The sequence below is a fragment of the Anser anser genome (assembly GCF_964211835.1).
Source record: "Anser anser genome assembly, chromosome: 16".
Lineage (NCBI taxonomy): Eukaryota > Metazoa > Chordata > Aves > Anseriformes > Anatidae > Anser > Anser anser.
The window spans coordinates 11467445-11481694 of NC_139737.1; the positions used below are offsets into that span (position 1 = coordinate 11467445).

Below are 14250 nucleotides of genomic sequence, written 5' to 3' on the forward strand. Positions count from 1 at the left end.
TGCAGAGACACTGCATGCACCCACGGGATTAGCAATACGGGGTGTACCAGCAAGCACTGAGCTAATTTGAAAGGTAACGACAAATACTCATAATGAGCATTTAATTCATAATACAAATGTTATAAATATGGTGCAAAGACACCCAGAAGGAGCTCCGCTCAAGCAGAGGTGGGCTGCTCAGCTCTGTGCTCTCTGAAGCCTGCGGCCGAGGCACTTTGCCCCATTCTCTATTTCTCTTCCTCTTTTCTTTCACAGGAAAGAGGAGGAGAGCACAGGCTGCTCTGTGTGCAGGCAGGAAGAAGCAGGGGCTGCAGGGGCTGCAGGGGCAGGGAGCTGCCCAGGGCAGGAGGCAGCGGTTGATGAACTCGGGCGATGCTGCGGTAGCCCAGCAAGCCGGGGCTGTCTTTAGATGGACGCAGCTCCGGTAACTGCTCTCAGCATTTTTAGGCTCACCCTGTCTGACCCTCTTGCAAACTGGATTACCGCAGAGCAGCTGGCAGTTATCTGATCCTGCCTATCTCCAGGATCTGCTCAGCCACAGACCACGGAGCCTTACCAGGTCCTGTGCTCCAGATGAGAAAGCAGCGCCGAAGCAAGCAAGCGCGGGGCTGGGGAGACGGCGCAGACCCTGGTGGAATTACAGGTGTGAGGTGGAACAGAAAAGTCATCGCCTGGGGCCACACCATTAAAATCTGCTTTAGGTACTGAACAGTCTAAGACTTTCCTTGTTTTTCCAGCCCTTCTGTTACCGGTTTGCTGCCTGAATGCAGGCAAAGCCCTCCTCTAGTGTGCTCCTCCTCGCTTACCCATGCTGTGGGCTTTTACAGGGCACGGTACGCGCAGGCTGGCTCTGACCAAGACCCTTAGGCACAGCTGAGAAGTTAAAAAGCAAGAGTAAACTTCATTACAGGTTGCAGCTCTCATCTCTCTTGAAAAGAGGCAATTAAGTCATCTGGAATCAGCAGATTCAGGCTACTTGGACCTTAACAGTGTGTCAAACAACCTTATTGGAAAAATTAATTTCTGTCACTTTGCTAATGGTCTTTTTCTGCCTTCGCAAAAGGAGAGCCATTAAAAAACCCTCAGTGTATAAAGATGGGGACAACGTGTCTGGCGGGATAACCCAGTGATTAGCGTTATTGCCAGCATCACTCAATACATTAGTGAGTGTCCTGAAAGAGAGGCTGAATTGTAAATCTGCGAAATCCCCTGCCAACATGAAACCGTGAGATATCCCAGACACCACTGTGGATAGCAAAGCAATACAAAACCAGCTAGGGAGACTGTCAGCACGGGGAATAAAAGGCAGGCAGAGCCTGAAAAGTACGTATGTGCCACTTGCGGGGGTAAGATAATTTCAAGCCCAAATGTTAAGTAAAATTGCTTTGCTCTGGAATAATGCTTTTAAAAGAGGATGACTTAAATGTTGTATAAGGGGGGGGGGAAAGGAGCTTGTGCTCTTTCTAGAAAAAGGCCATTTGGGGAAGCCACCTCCAAGCAACACCCTGCTAGGTGAAGGAAGCTGCTGGCGTGTGCGAGGCTGCTCTGCGGCTGGGCAGGGCAAGGATGAGCTGTAGCTTAATAGGAAAGATTATGAAGCAAACATGGAGAAAAGAGAATCTGGATGGACAGCAAGGAATTTCTGAGGCTGGGAAATTAAAAGACGAAAACTTTCTAATCTCAGCTGCAGAAATGCTGTCTGCAAAGCAAGATACAGCAGAGTGGGAATTAACTCCTCCAAAGATACAGTGAAAAGCCCAGCTCTTGGCTCCTTTGAAGCCAACCTGATAAAAGACTCCAATTTCTTAAGGAGTTTATTGCAGAAATCAGGGCTGCACCTGCAAGGAGAGTGACTTGAAGCGACTGCAACAGCACTGGGGCCAAGGCAGGAGCTGGCAGGTGGTGGGGGAACATTACAGACCCCATCACACGTCCTGCATAAGCAGCGAAGCAGCAGGATGCCCCCAGCCCTCGCTCCATTACCACTACGCGGCACTGCCAATGCCCGCCATGCTGGCTAGCGGCCCTGGCAAACAGCTGAAACCCCACCAGTGACTTCTACAAGCCAAGTTCCCTCCTCGCTGGAATTAGTCTCGTGGACAGGCAGTGTTACTGGTGCCTTACGTGCAGCTGGGGTGAAGGACACGGGCCGGGGGCCGCCGGGGTTGACAGGGGGCAGCGGCGGCATGTTGGGAGGAGAGGATCTGGACTGAATCTTCACTTCCACAGGCGATCCGGGCATCACTGGCACCCTCTTCTCACCAGCAACTGCACAAAGAGAATGTGGTAACGTTATTGACAGTCACAGATGAGGATTTCCCCACTGAGCTCGCGAAGCAGAGTTGCGGTGGTGAAGACGAGAGGAGGGACAGTCACACAGGCCTGCGCGGCTGCTCTGCACGCAGGAAGGGGCAGGGTATGGACCTGTGCAGGTGGCCACACACCTGGGGTGCAGTGGGCACCCCGAGACCCTGACAGACAGGCTCAGGACGCTGATGTTCACCATCAAAGTCTCTCAACCATACTTTCTCACCCCTCAAGCCCAAAAATGCTTCCACAAACATTTTCCTATTTGCTTTGCTTCCCCTCATCCTTTAAATCCCCTCGGTACTCCCAGGTACGCCCATCACAGTTCAGGGGTTGGTTGAATGTTTGGTTTTTAAAAGCAAACTCACAAATCAAGCGTTCTGTGCCCCTTCTCTCCCCCGTGAACGCCGAGCGCAGCCTCCCCGCGCTGCACAGACGCGACCGCACACGCACGCATGAGCAAGCCCGCGCGGCGACGCAGTTCCTGGCCCACAAGGAAGCGCACGGGTGCCTGGAGGCAGCGCCAGCCCCTGCCGAAACCACAGCCCCTGCCCTTCGCCTCCCGCCTGCTGCCGAAGGCTGGGTGCCCAGGCAGCGCGCACCGCCCCGCGTTTGCTGCGCCTGGCCCCGAGATGACTTCTCCAAAACCACTGCCAGGTCTGAGCTGTGAGGCGGGTGGCATCCACGCCAGCAAGCTACCGAAATTGTCAGTGTCTTGAAAACAAGTCAACACAAGGCATCTGCAGCCGCTCTCCTGTGTGGGGTCTCCGGTGTCTAACGCAGCTCGGCTGGGGTGGCTGCACTCCTCGCTCCAGCATCAGGCTCCGAACTCATCCTCGGAAGGAAGCAAGACAGAAATAGGAAATACGTGCTAATGCAAGCCTTTTTTTGGTTTTGTTTTTAAATCCAGACAGAAAAATGCTTCTGACACTATAAACGAAGCCTGAGCATCTCCGAAGAGCAGCCAAAACCTCCCCAGGAGGCACTGGGCACCGCAACCTCCGCTGAGCAGCGCGGGGCCACCCGACGCGAGCCATCCCTTCGGCAACGCGCTGACCACTTTCTGCTCCTCCGAGCGACGCCTGTCTCATTTGATTAGCTCACTAATGAGTTGTGACTGCGTTCCAGCATGCCCTTCACAAAAACGTTGACAGGTTTCCAGCATGTCCATCTGTGCCCTGGTTTGGGGGCGGCGTGGGGAGGGAAGGGGCTGCCAGTTGTCTTCCCCTTCCCTCCCTTGCGTGCAGCCCAGAGGATGCCATGCTTCGGGCCACCTGCTTTTTGGGCGATGGAGCCAAGGGCCCAGAGGAGCAGCTCGATGTGGTGCAACCATCAGCACCCGGCAGTGGTGAGCAGCGGGGCCAGTGGGAGTCCAGCGGGAGAGCTCCCCTGTGATCCAGCTGAGAAGAGATGAAACTCCGAGGCTTCGATGCTTGCAGAGGGTGAAATGGAGCAATTTTCTTCGGCTGCTGTTGGTAAGCGGAGACATCTGGACCCGCAAAATGGGTTTGTGCTCCCAGGAAAGCAAACGTTGCTGCTCAGCACGCTGCCAAAGGAGCTCGCAGCGCGTCGCAGGGACGGAGGCAGGCAGCAGAGCGACACGTGCGTGCCCCCTCCCTGCCAGGCAGGGCTCCTCTGCCCGGGTCTCCTCCGCCACGTGCAGCTCGGCTGGCGAGCTCCCTGCCGCGCCATGCCCCTGCCAAATGGGTGCTGGTCGTTGCTAGCATCTGACCGGGGCTCCTGCCACTTGCGCAGCCTGCATCACCTGCTGAAAGAGAGTGCTTCCGAATCCACCGTTGGAAAAACCAACACAGGGCAGCCACCGTCCTGACCTGCGCCTGGGACAGCTGGCTCCTATAATTAAGGGCAGGTGATGCCTCTTTAAACTGCTGTTAGAGAGACCGCATGCCGTAATCAACCGCTGGTGGCATGCAAATGCACCCGTGCCACACAACACCGCTGTTTTTACAAATACCTGTCAGCTGTAAGAAAACCAGCTCTCGAATTCTGGCAGCTCCTATTAAACGCTGCGTTCCCGCAAAGAGAAGCGCTGAGCAGACAGCGAAGCTGTCTCGGGAACACCACCACCAAACCTGCTCCAACGCCACTCCTGACAACGAAGCTGCCGCCCCCGGGAGCGCAGCCGCGGCGAGCTGGCAGGCGAGCCCTCCGCAGGCAGCCGCTGGCCGGGAATCCGCTCGGCGAGGCGCGAGCACCTGCCTTGCCACCGCGCGCCCTGCACGAGCTGGCTCCTTTATTTCCCCTATGCCACGTCCCCGCTAAAGCCAGCAAGGTAACAAATTCAGTTCGTTATTCCTAGCGTGGTTTTTTTTTTCTGGTTGCAGGGCTATCTGGGGGAGGCAGGGGCAGCGATGAATATGTGTCGAGGACCCGTGTTTTCCTGCCACTTCAGCACCGCTGGAGTAACTGGGGTGGTGCGGCTGGAATCGCTGTGAAATCCACGCTCGTGGCGCTGCCACGGTAGCAGGTTTGTGTCTTCGCTTCAGCCTGCCTTCCAAAACCAGAATTTGCTAGGCTTTGCTACCACGAACAAAGCGGAGAGATACCAAAGCCAGGGGAAACTACAATTAATTTTAACACAATAACGTAATAACGACACTAATACGATACTGCCAACTATTCAGATGCGTTTGGTCCCACTCACACGATTTGACACCGACGTGCCTCTCCCTGCCATTCGTGCACAAACACAGCAGTCGTACAACCAACAACACACGGCCGCAGGAAGACCACCAGTGTTCGTGCACACAGGTAACATTGCAGCGGGTAGATCTATGGCAAGGGCTGGAGGAAACAAACCCCTTCTTTCCTCCCACCCTAAGCAAATGGAGCAGAAGAGCCAAAGAGTCAGAGCCTGGTCTGAGTTCGCTTGCTCCATCGGGGAAGAGAGACCAATCCTTTAGGTTTTTCTTCCTTCCTCCTAAAGCAGTCCTAGGGCATGTTAAATACGGTGCCGGAGCACCCGCAAAGAAAGCAGAGCTAATTAAGTTAATTTGCAGCGGGGACGGGGGGAAGTCAGATGGAGTTTATTCCCCCAAAATAAACCCAGTCACCGCCGTGCTACTGCACAAGGCACCGAACCCAAGCCCCGGGAGAAGCCAACACCTCCTCTTCCGGGCGCGCTGACAGACAGGCAAGAAGCAAACAGGACTGTTAAATTTAAAAGCTTCCTGCTAATGACCTGGGGCATCTATAAACACAGATAAAAACCATCTTTCTAAAACTCCCGATTTTTAGTCCAAACACATCCATTTAATGAGAGTCATGTGGGCAAAGCAGACCTTGAACAAGGACTCGAGTCAGCCTCCCGTTGACCCGGGGCTACAAACGAGCCAGCGGGTCTGTCCCTGGAGGAACGACGCCTTCCCCAACTCTTTCTTCCACATTTCAGTGTTTGGATATATTTACTTGCTCACCAATGGCAACACCCAGATGCACAGAGGATGCTGAGAAGCTCCTCAGAACGCCTGCGAGTCCCACCAGCACGTCAGCCACCTGAAACCGTGCTTCAGTGCCACCGGGGCTCTTTGGGTCACACCGCCAAAAAGAGCAATTCTTGTCAATGACCGAATGCTCCGAGTCTCAGAGCAGGACGTCCGCCTACACCGGTAATGTTGACGGGTTCTCCATCAGACAGGCTTCCTTCCAACCCCAACCGAGACCTCGGTGCCGGACGCACAGCCACCCCGGGCTCCTCACAGCCGCCGTCCCTGCCGAAGGGGGCTCGGCTGGAAGGTTTGCTCTCATGGCATCTCCTTTAGAAACATTTACAAATGTTGTGTCGTTATTTTTCCAACAGAGCCTGCAGGACACAGATTGAATGCGTTTATGGCACAACACTTTTGCCATTGAGCTGCCAACCATCAAGACTTTGCAGCGCCACGCGCTAACTTGGCGCCCAGAAACAGCAAATGTCAACTGGGGAAGAGGATGAAGTGCCATGGCCACGCGGGGCGGGTGGGAGAGCTGCCTTCACGGCCCGGGAAGTGCTGGAGATCCACATGGGAAGATGATTCACTTGGAGCAAAGCAAAACCCGAGCACGGCGATGCTGTTTTAGTCTTGGCTTGGTGCGAGAATTTCATATTCTCAAAAAGCTGATGAAGTCTGAAGAGCAGATTTCACAGCGATCGGAGTTACAGATTTCAGATGCTGCAAAGCTTCTGGCTGGATCGGGGACAGCTGTAGGCATATTTAAGTTTATGCTGCGTGCCCTACATATCGCGTGTCCCAGTTACGGACCCAGGTGTACAAGAGACCACGAGGTCCCCTGCGTGGAGAGGAGGAAGAGCCAAGCTGCACACATCACGCGAAAATCCAGGGCTCCGAGTGGTGCTCAGGGGAGAAGCCCCACGCTCTGCTCACCAAGGCTTGAGCTCCCTTGAGCTGTACGACGCAGGACATGCCTTGGAGCAGGCGGTCTGAACACCCAGACAGATTTCATCGGGTTTATTTTCTTCAAAGAAGTCTTCTGGCTATCGTGTTTAGTATAAAGAGAGTGTTGCTATGATAGGTAACCTCAGAAGAATGGCTAACATTTGCTCCCATTGTAAACTGTATAAAGAAGCCGCTTTATTAATCTCCTCGTGCTTGCAGGTTTGAGAAAAGGAAAAAGGCACGAGTAAAAATAGTCACACGTTAGGGACTATCTCAAATACTCTGGAGCTGAAATTAATTCTTAAATGCCTTTAGCAATTAGGGAGCAAACTAAGTAAAGAAAGAAAAATGCTGCGTGATGGAAGCAGGACGTTACCTTCCCCAGCAAAGCAGGACCAGGAGGAGCCCGAGGACGGCCGCGGATGCCCGGGGAGGCAGGCGGACAGCCCAGCACACCCGTCGCTCTGCTCTTGGCTCTGCAGAGCGATGCAAAAGCAGAACCCTTGATCTGGCGGCACCAGCTGAGCCCCGAGTTTGCAGAGAGCAAAGGGCACAGGAAGAGAGACAGCCACCGATACGATACAGAGAACGTAGAGCTTTATACAAATTTACATAATAACGTTTATACAGGCACAACTAACACCATACAGCAACCCCTGTGTGAGCACAGGGAGTATGTGCTGGCTCTTAAACCCTGCTGCCAGCTCAAGAGAGTAAAGCCTTTCCTCTTCCTTTACAGGAAAGCGATTCAAGCCAGTGGCTGAGTGTTTGGAGGGCACACGCAGCACAGACATTGGTATCTCCAAGTATTTTTGATGCAGGTGTAGGATCCCCTTGGCTCTCTGTCGCCAGCTCAGAAGGCAGGAGGAACCTGCCTGCGCTGGCACCGATGCTGTGGCTCCTCCTGCCAAAAGCTGCACGGAGCCTGAACTGTTTCTCACAAACCCGTTCGGTAGATTCAGGCACTCCAGCTTATCGTGCTCCAGCTTTTTGTAGAAGTCAAAACATGAAACACGTTGGAAGAAATAAGGAAGAAGCACGTTAAATAGGATACAGTGCCGCACAGCTTTTCGTTTCTGCAGCTTGCAGGATGGAGACGGCAGTCTCAAAATGAGACCCCGTCAGCACGGCTTGGGCCCTGACAAGGTTTTGCTTTTAGTCGATGTCTTCTGAATACATCCCTGTCCACAACGGGTTTGTCTAGGGGTTCAAAGTCAGAGGAGTGAAGTAGGTAATGGCTTCAGGCGAAGATAAGAGGTTTAATTGGAGCAAATGTTTTCACCTTTCATATAGAATAGGCAGAACGTGCCCCAAACCTAAAGAGCCACCCTAAAGAGCCACCCCTCGTCTCAAAGCGAAGAGCCCCGGGTTCAGACCTGCCACTCCGGCTGCTGTCCCGGAGCAGAGCCCAAGGTCAGGTCTGGCATGACAAAGCTGTCGGGCACGACAAAGCTGTCGGGCACGTGGGCGCCTGCTTGGAGCCAGCCACGCAGGCACCTTCTGGAGCCCACTGAAAAGCAGAGACCTCCGAGGGCAGCTCAGCCCGTCCTAAAATATTCATCAAAGCAGGTGAGATGAGCCATGCTCTAGATGTGCCTCCATTTCCACTGGCCCTAGCACCTCAGATGACCGCTTGGACTAGAGGCATAAATAATAAAATGCCTACAGGTCAGCCAGACGAACCCTTCTAGAAACAGCCCTTTGAAGCAGAGGCTCATTTCCCCCCCCCCCGTTTAAATGGGTAAAAGTCACAGGTTTAGGTTAAAGCAACACAAAGCTTGTCTAAATGGAAGAGAGACCATTTGCAAGAGGGAAGCTGAGGACCCCGGTGCCCTCTCCGGTGGCTGGCAGGACCCTGCCAACGGTCTAGGAGAGTTCCTTTAACATAACGGACCTAATATATTGTCCTGGAGAACAGGCCAGGGAAATGGCCCCAAAGCCTCCCTTCCAGCCCAGCCGTGTCTGGGATTACAAGGGCCCGCTGCAGCAGGCTTGCTTTGCAGGGTTCCCTGTTGATAATCTGAATGCAAACGAGAGGCAGCATCAGTGTAACCTGACCCGATAATGTAAATAGGGTGAAATGAAATATGGTTCGCCACCTCCCCAGCTTTGGCGAATGTTTATTTTGAATAACATGCTTATCTGCTCCAACTGCTCACCATCTGTTTTCAGTCTCCACCAAGCTAATATTTTTCACATTTAGGAACTGAGAAATGGGAAGAATTACATTTAAATTTTATTAACATCTTTCCTCTGCTCTAAGGTTGCCTTTCCCTCCCCTTGACAGCTCTAAGCCATCTGCAGAGCACCTTTGCAGCTCTCCAAGGCTTGCAGATAACCTCTCATCTGCATGCAAAGCAACAGAGCCGTTACTCAGACTTCCAGCAGACGCTGTTTACGGCTGCTCCATCGCAATCTCTCCATCACCTGCTTCCAGGCAGCTCCCCAAAGCTCAAAATGAAATCACGTCGCCTAGGAAAGACCCAATATTTTATCTTTTTGCAGCATCGCTGCATCAGAAAGCGACAAAAGGGAAAGGCAGAAGGTAAGCATCGGAAACAAAGCAGCTGACGCCGCAGCCCGAGGAAGACAAGGAGGACTGGGTTAACTAAGTCCTCACCGGGGGACAGGGAGATGGGAAGAGGGAGAGCGAAGAGGTCTGAAGTTAGGAGGTTATACTTCCACACAAATATTGACATCTGTTTGCATTCAGGGTGGCTTCCAGAGGTCTCCCTTTGCTCGAGTCAACAAATGAGAACTTACAGGCAGAACCGGGGGACACGAGCATGAAACGGGTCAGTGGCAACGCTGGTCAACTGAGTCCACTCGCTCCTGTCCGCCTGCCTCCGCGCTGAGGCGGGGAGTTGTATAAGACGATACTACAGCATCTGTTGCAGCGGGTAACTTATGTTACTGCAGGGATACTTCCTCCGCTAAACGCCATCAGCCTATTTTTACACTGTTTTGCTTGGGTTTATAGCACATCTAGGCTCCTGATCTGCGAGATGCTGTGGGAGTGGAGAGGACTCGGCACCTCGCAGGAGAGCCTCGCATCGCTCAGGAGGGAGCTGCTGAGTCTGGGACAGGCATTTTATAAATCAAAAATAAACGCGTGTAGCTCCATTGCCATCTATTTCTCTCCCACACACAGCTGTTTCACTTTAAATCTCAATTCAATACGAAGCTTGGATAGAAGAACTTGAAAGAGCAAAGTATTTTATCGTTCGCAACCAGTCCAAAAAGCAGTTAATAAGGGAAATAAGATTAATAATTTATTCCTGAAGGCAGACTGCAGATCGTTATCTGTCTTGCCCTTCAGTGATTTTTATAAAAACCTATTAATGTTCCTGACTCTACAGACTCATCAGTAGCCCAGGTTGGACTTTGCAGCAATTCTCCTCTGCTTTGTTCTCAACCAGATGAGATGGATCCATACCGGAGCCAGCGGTGCAAACCAAGGGCTGCAGAAATCCACCCCACGAGCTATTATTGCATCTAAAATCCCCCACAGGCTTGCTCAGGGCCCCCAGATTCTCGTAGTCTTGCTTCTGCAAGGAAACAAACCAGCATGGTACCCTCGGTATCCCCACACCACGGAACAAGTGGACACGTTGCTCAGGGACATGATTTAGCACTGGACTTGGCAGTGTTAGGTTGATGGTTGGCTTTGTGATCTTAAGGGTCTTATCCAACCTAAATGAGTCTATGATCCTATGAGTAAGCATTAAGACAGGGAAAGCTGGCCGAACAGCCACCCACAGCTGGCTCAGCAGCCACCTGGGAGCTGGGGCTGCTTACCAAGAAGCCGTCTCAACCCCTGCCCTCCCTGCACGGCTCACGCCCAAGCAAACGCATTCGGGGACTCGGATATCAGGAGTTGGCTCCGAGCTTCGGCTCCCTGGCATCGAAACCAAGGCAGCGGCCAGGATTTCGCCTTCAAGGTGGAAAGGAAAGCGCTGTGGGGATCAGGAGAGCGCTCCCCCCGAGCCAACCCCGGCACGGCTCAGCCCACCCGGCCGGGTTATAACCGGGGCCTCGTCGGAGCCAACTACATTCGACCAACGCCCGAGACGCCCGCTGCTTAGTTTCATTAGCTGCTGCTGAAGAGTTGGTCATTCTTCCATTCGTTTACTGCTCCTTTTAAAGTCACAGAATCAAGGCTTTTTTTTTTTTGTCGTTTTCAATCGCCCCCACTATTCCGATACGAGGAGATATTTTCTCCCCCGCACCATTTACTTATTAGGCTCAAGCGTTTCGAATGCCAGACGCTGGCAGCCCTGGCTGCCACACAGACGATTCTGACAACCACGGAAGAATCAGTCCCCAGAAGCCTCTGCCCGCCACCCGCCTCTCCCAGCACCCCGGCTGCGTTCGGGCGCGGAGCGGAGCGGCGGAGGCTGGCGCGGGCTCTCCAGATGGGAACATCTGCCTCTCGTTTGCCACGGGGAGAAAACACGAGGAAGATTAACGGCTCCCGAGCCCGGCGGAGCCCAGACACAACAAGTACAAAAGGGATACGATTTAGAAAGAGTCTCGGAGCAACAGCTTGGTGTCAGGTTTTTTTTTGTTTTTTTTTTTTCTGAAATGACCATTTTGTGGGACTTACTCATACAAAGAAAGGTCGTGTTTGGAACAAATAGATCGAGTTTCACTTACAGCAAATGCTGCGTATAGCGAAAGCAAGAATTGAGTTAACCGCGCTTACAGGGGTGACATACAGCACTTCTACCATCTCTGCCAATCTTTCGGCATGAGAGGGCACTAAAGAAGTTGGCTTTAAGGGCTTGTCCCCGAAGGCCTGCTCTTTCCAGCCTCCGCTCGGCAGCACCGAGCGTGCAAGGCGGCCCCTGCGCCTCAAGGCCAAAGCCACCAGCTCTGCTGCCCGCCCCTTGCACACCACCGGTGTCTTGCAACCTTCCTCCCCCTCCTTGATGCTCCTCAGGAGCACGTCTTGGTTACGGAGGTACCCATTTAGAACAACCCCCAAACTCTTCTTACTCCTAATTAGTGGCCTAGTTTTTGGTATCTATTCGGTGCCCACCAGTTTTAGCAGGCTTTCAGCACAAGCCCTCTCTGGGAAAGCCAGCCTGTTGTACAGGGTACTTACAGCACGAAATTCATTTCATCCTCCAGTCCGTTAAGGTAGGACTCAAGTTTCACAAAACAAAACCTCCAGTATGGGTGAGACTGCCTTCAAAACTTTTGCAAGTACTGCTTTTAAAACAAAGCTGTGCTAAGATCTGCTAAGGTTTAAAGAAACTAATTTGTCCTGAGAATTCCCCTATGTTATACAGAACAACTTTGCACTATAATTTGCGGCGCGGCAATGTTTTTTCTTCCTGCTTACATTAAACACTATAGACTAGATAAAGACACAACTTTCATGCCTGTAAACGGGTGACCCCAAAAGGAGAACAGTCACTAAAGCAAGCTCAAACTTTTGTAAATGTTTTCTACCTTTGCAGAGGCTTTGAGACCGCATTTAGGATATGATTTTATCTAGCACTCATAAACCCTTTTAAAACTTGGACCGCTTGCCATTTAACAAGCGGCTCCACCCTTCCCCTGCTTTCCAGATGGAATACATATGCGCTGAGCTCCATTTTGTTACCTTCCTTTTCAACACAGCAGTATCGGAGAAGTGACAGTATAGCCCAGGGAGCAGCATTTAATTGGCATCCTCTTATTACTAATTAGCTCTGAGGGGCTCTCCACAGCTCCTAATGGTCAATGGAAATGTATCCGCTGATTTATATGGGCTCGCAGCAGAAAATTACGAGATGCTGGTGCAGACTTTGAGGAGCGGCCCCGGCAGGAGAAGCAGCCCGTGGAGCAGCCTGCGTGGGGCCAGCGGCACGGAGGCCGTCACCGGCTGCAGGACGGACTCACCCCGGCACGGGCACGACGAGCAGGGCGTGCGCAACGTCGGCAGCGCTCGCTGCTTACCATCCATCGACGAGGAGACGTGGACACGGCAGATGTCAGCTACACATCTCACCTCTGCTCCAGCTCCCGGAGCCTGGGACCCTCTGCAGCTGCCCCACCTCACTCTTTAACAAAACAGCCCAGGGAAGGGAACCTTCCGGAAACATTTCTGCAGCAGCAGGGCTGTGATTTTGCAGCGCCCTTCTGTTCCCAGGCGGCTGAGCTGCGGTGCTGCAAAATCACGGCCACAGCTACGACGCTGCAGCCGCCGATGCAGCCCTTTCTTTGTGCAGGGCTGCTGCAAAACGTTCGGGTGAGCACTGAGAGCGATGCTCCCAACCCAAGCACCCTGCCTGGTATGCACAGGCTGTAGCAGGGAGCATCGGACAGCTCATATATCTTGCAGACAGATCCTGCAGCCTCCACACTGCGAGTTTGGTTCATTGCTGGAAGCAGAAAAAAAGCCACGATGGTCTGCTCCGAACCACCAGGCTGCTGACCCTTCTTTTTCACTGCCCAGTGTTTTATTCCCCAGATCTTAATTTTAGTAGGAAAAATAAAGTTGTGGAAGAGAAAGTGATTTTCTAGCCAATTCTGTAAGAAATTTAGCAGATGTTGAGAAAGACGCTGTTTCTAGGTCACTGCAGTGAGCCCTTTTGCTTAAGGGCTTCCCACCAGCGGTCCCTCTCTCCTCGCTACGTGATGAATCCTTGCCTGCCCAGGATCAGTCATCCGGGATGCTCCCTTTGGGAAAAACCTCACGTCAAGCAGGGTCCATTTCATTTGCTGGTGCATTGTTAACCTCCGCGCTTGCAGACATGCCATTTCAAATGAAAGAGATCGAGGTCAAACCACTTGCCTCTGCATCATGACACGTGGCCACCGTGCTCCGTCCCAGCTGACGTTTGCAGAGCCGCTGCGGGTCCCAGGCAAGCCTGTGCCTGCTTTGCAGGGGACGAAGCAGAGAAGCAGGCAGCCCATGCACTGGCACGAGGCTGCTCTGCTTCTACAGAAGCTCCCACCCATCCTTAAGAGGATCTTTCTGACCAACGCGTCCAGCATAGCAAATCCTCATGTCCCAGCCCCGATGCTCCTGGCTGCAGACTGCCACCTAAATCCCCCTCCGATTTCCAGCACACCACGAGGGAAGTCGCTCATCCACCAGGAGGGCTTTAGGGAGCAAAACCGCAGGTTTTCAGCTGCACTTCCAAGCGTAGCCAAACCAGGAGGGCCAGCTAAAACACCGCAAGGATGGGCAACCTGGGCACAGGCTGGGCAGCCCCAGAGGCGGCACGCTGCAGGGCATGCCCACGCAGGGCCAGGGCTGGGAGAAAGCTGCTGAGGGCAGGGTTTATGGGGTCTCGTGTTCTCCAAGAACCCAGAAATGGTTAGAGAAGAACAGCGGCAGGCAAACACAGGCCTCCTTCAGGAATGGCACCCCTTTCTATGGAAGCGTTTCTTCCCTGAACATCTCTGAGATTAGATGGTGCCTTCACAGTGATTCTGCCTCGCTGGAGCAGAGTTTTCCTTACGTGCATTTTCCGTAAGTTGCCCCAGTTCTCAGTCCTGTCCTGCTCTGCCCAAATGAAGAGGCACACAGTGCAGACACACACCTTACAGA

General features: G+C 53.0%; 1 protein-coding gene across 7 annotated transcripts in view; it reads right to left on the minus strand.

Annotated features, from left to right (window-relative positions):
- The window catches only part of CBFA2T2 (CBFA2/RUNX1 partner transcriptional co-repressor 2), a 63849-nt gene that overhangs the window by 16626 nt on the left and 32973 nt on the right, over positions 1-14250 (minus strand). For 5 of the 7 annotated variants that reach the window (XM_083800978.1, XM_083800977.1, XM_083800976.1 and 2 more), the window contains exon 2: positions 2125-2268. In XM_083800978.1, the coding sequence (XP_083657104.1) occupies positions 2125-2268 (144 nt within the window). Of the gene's footprint in view, positions 1-2124; positions 2269-2675; positions 2780-7080; positions 7100-14250 lie in introns of those variants that run through there. The other 2 variants (XM_083800981.1, XM_083800980.1) reach the window with 2 other exon arrangements.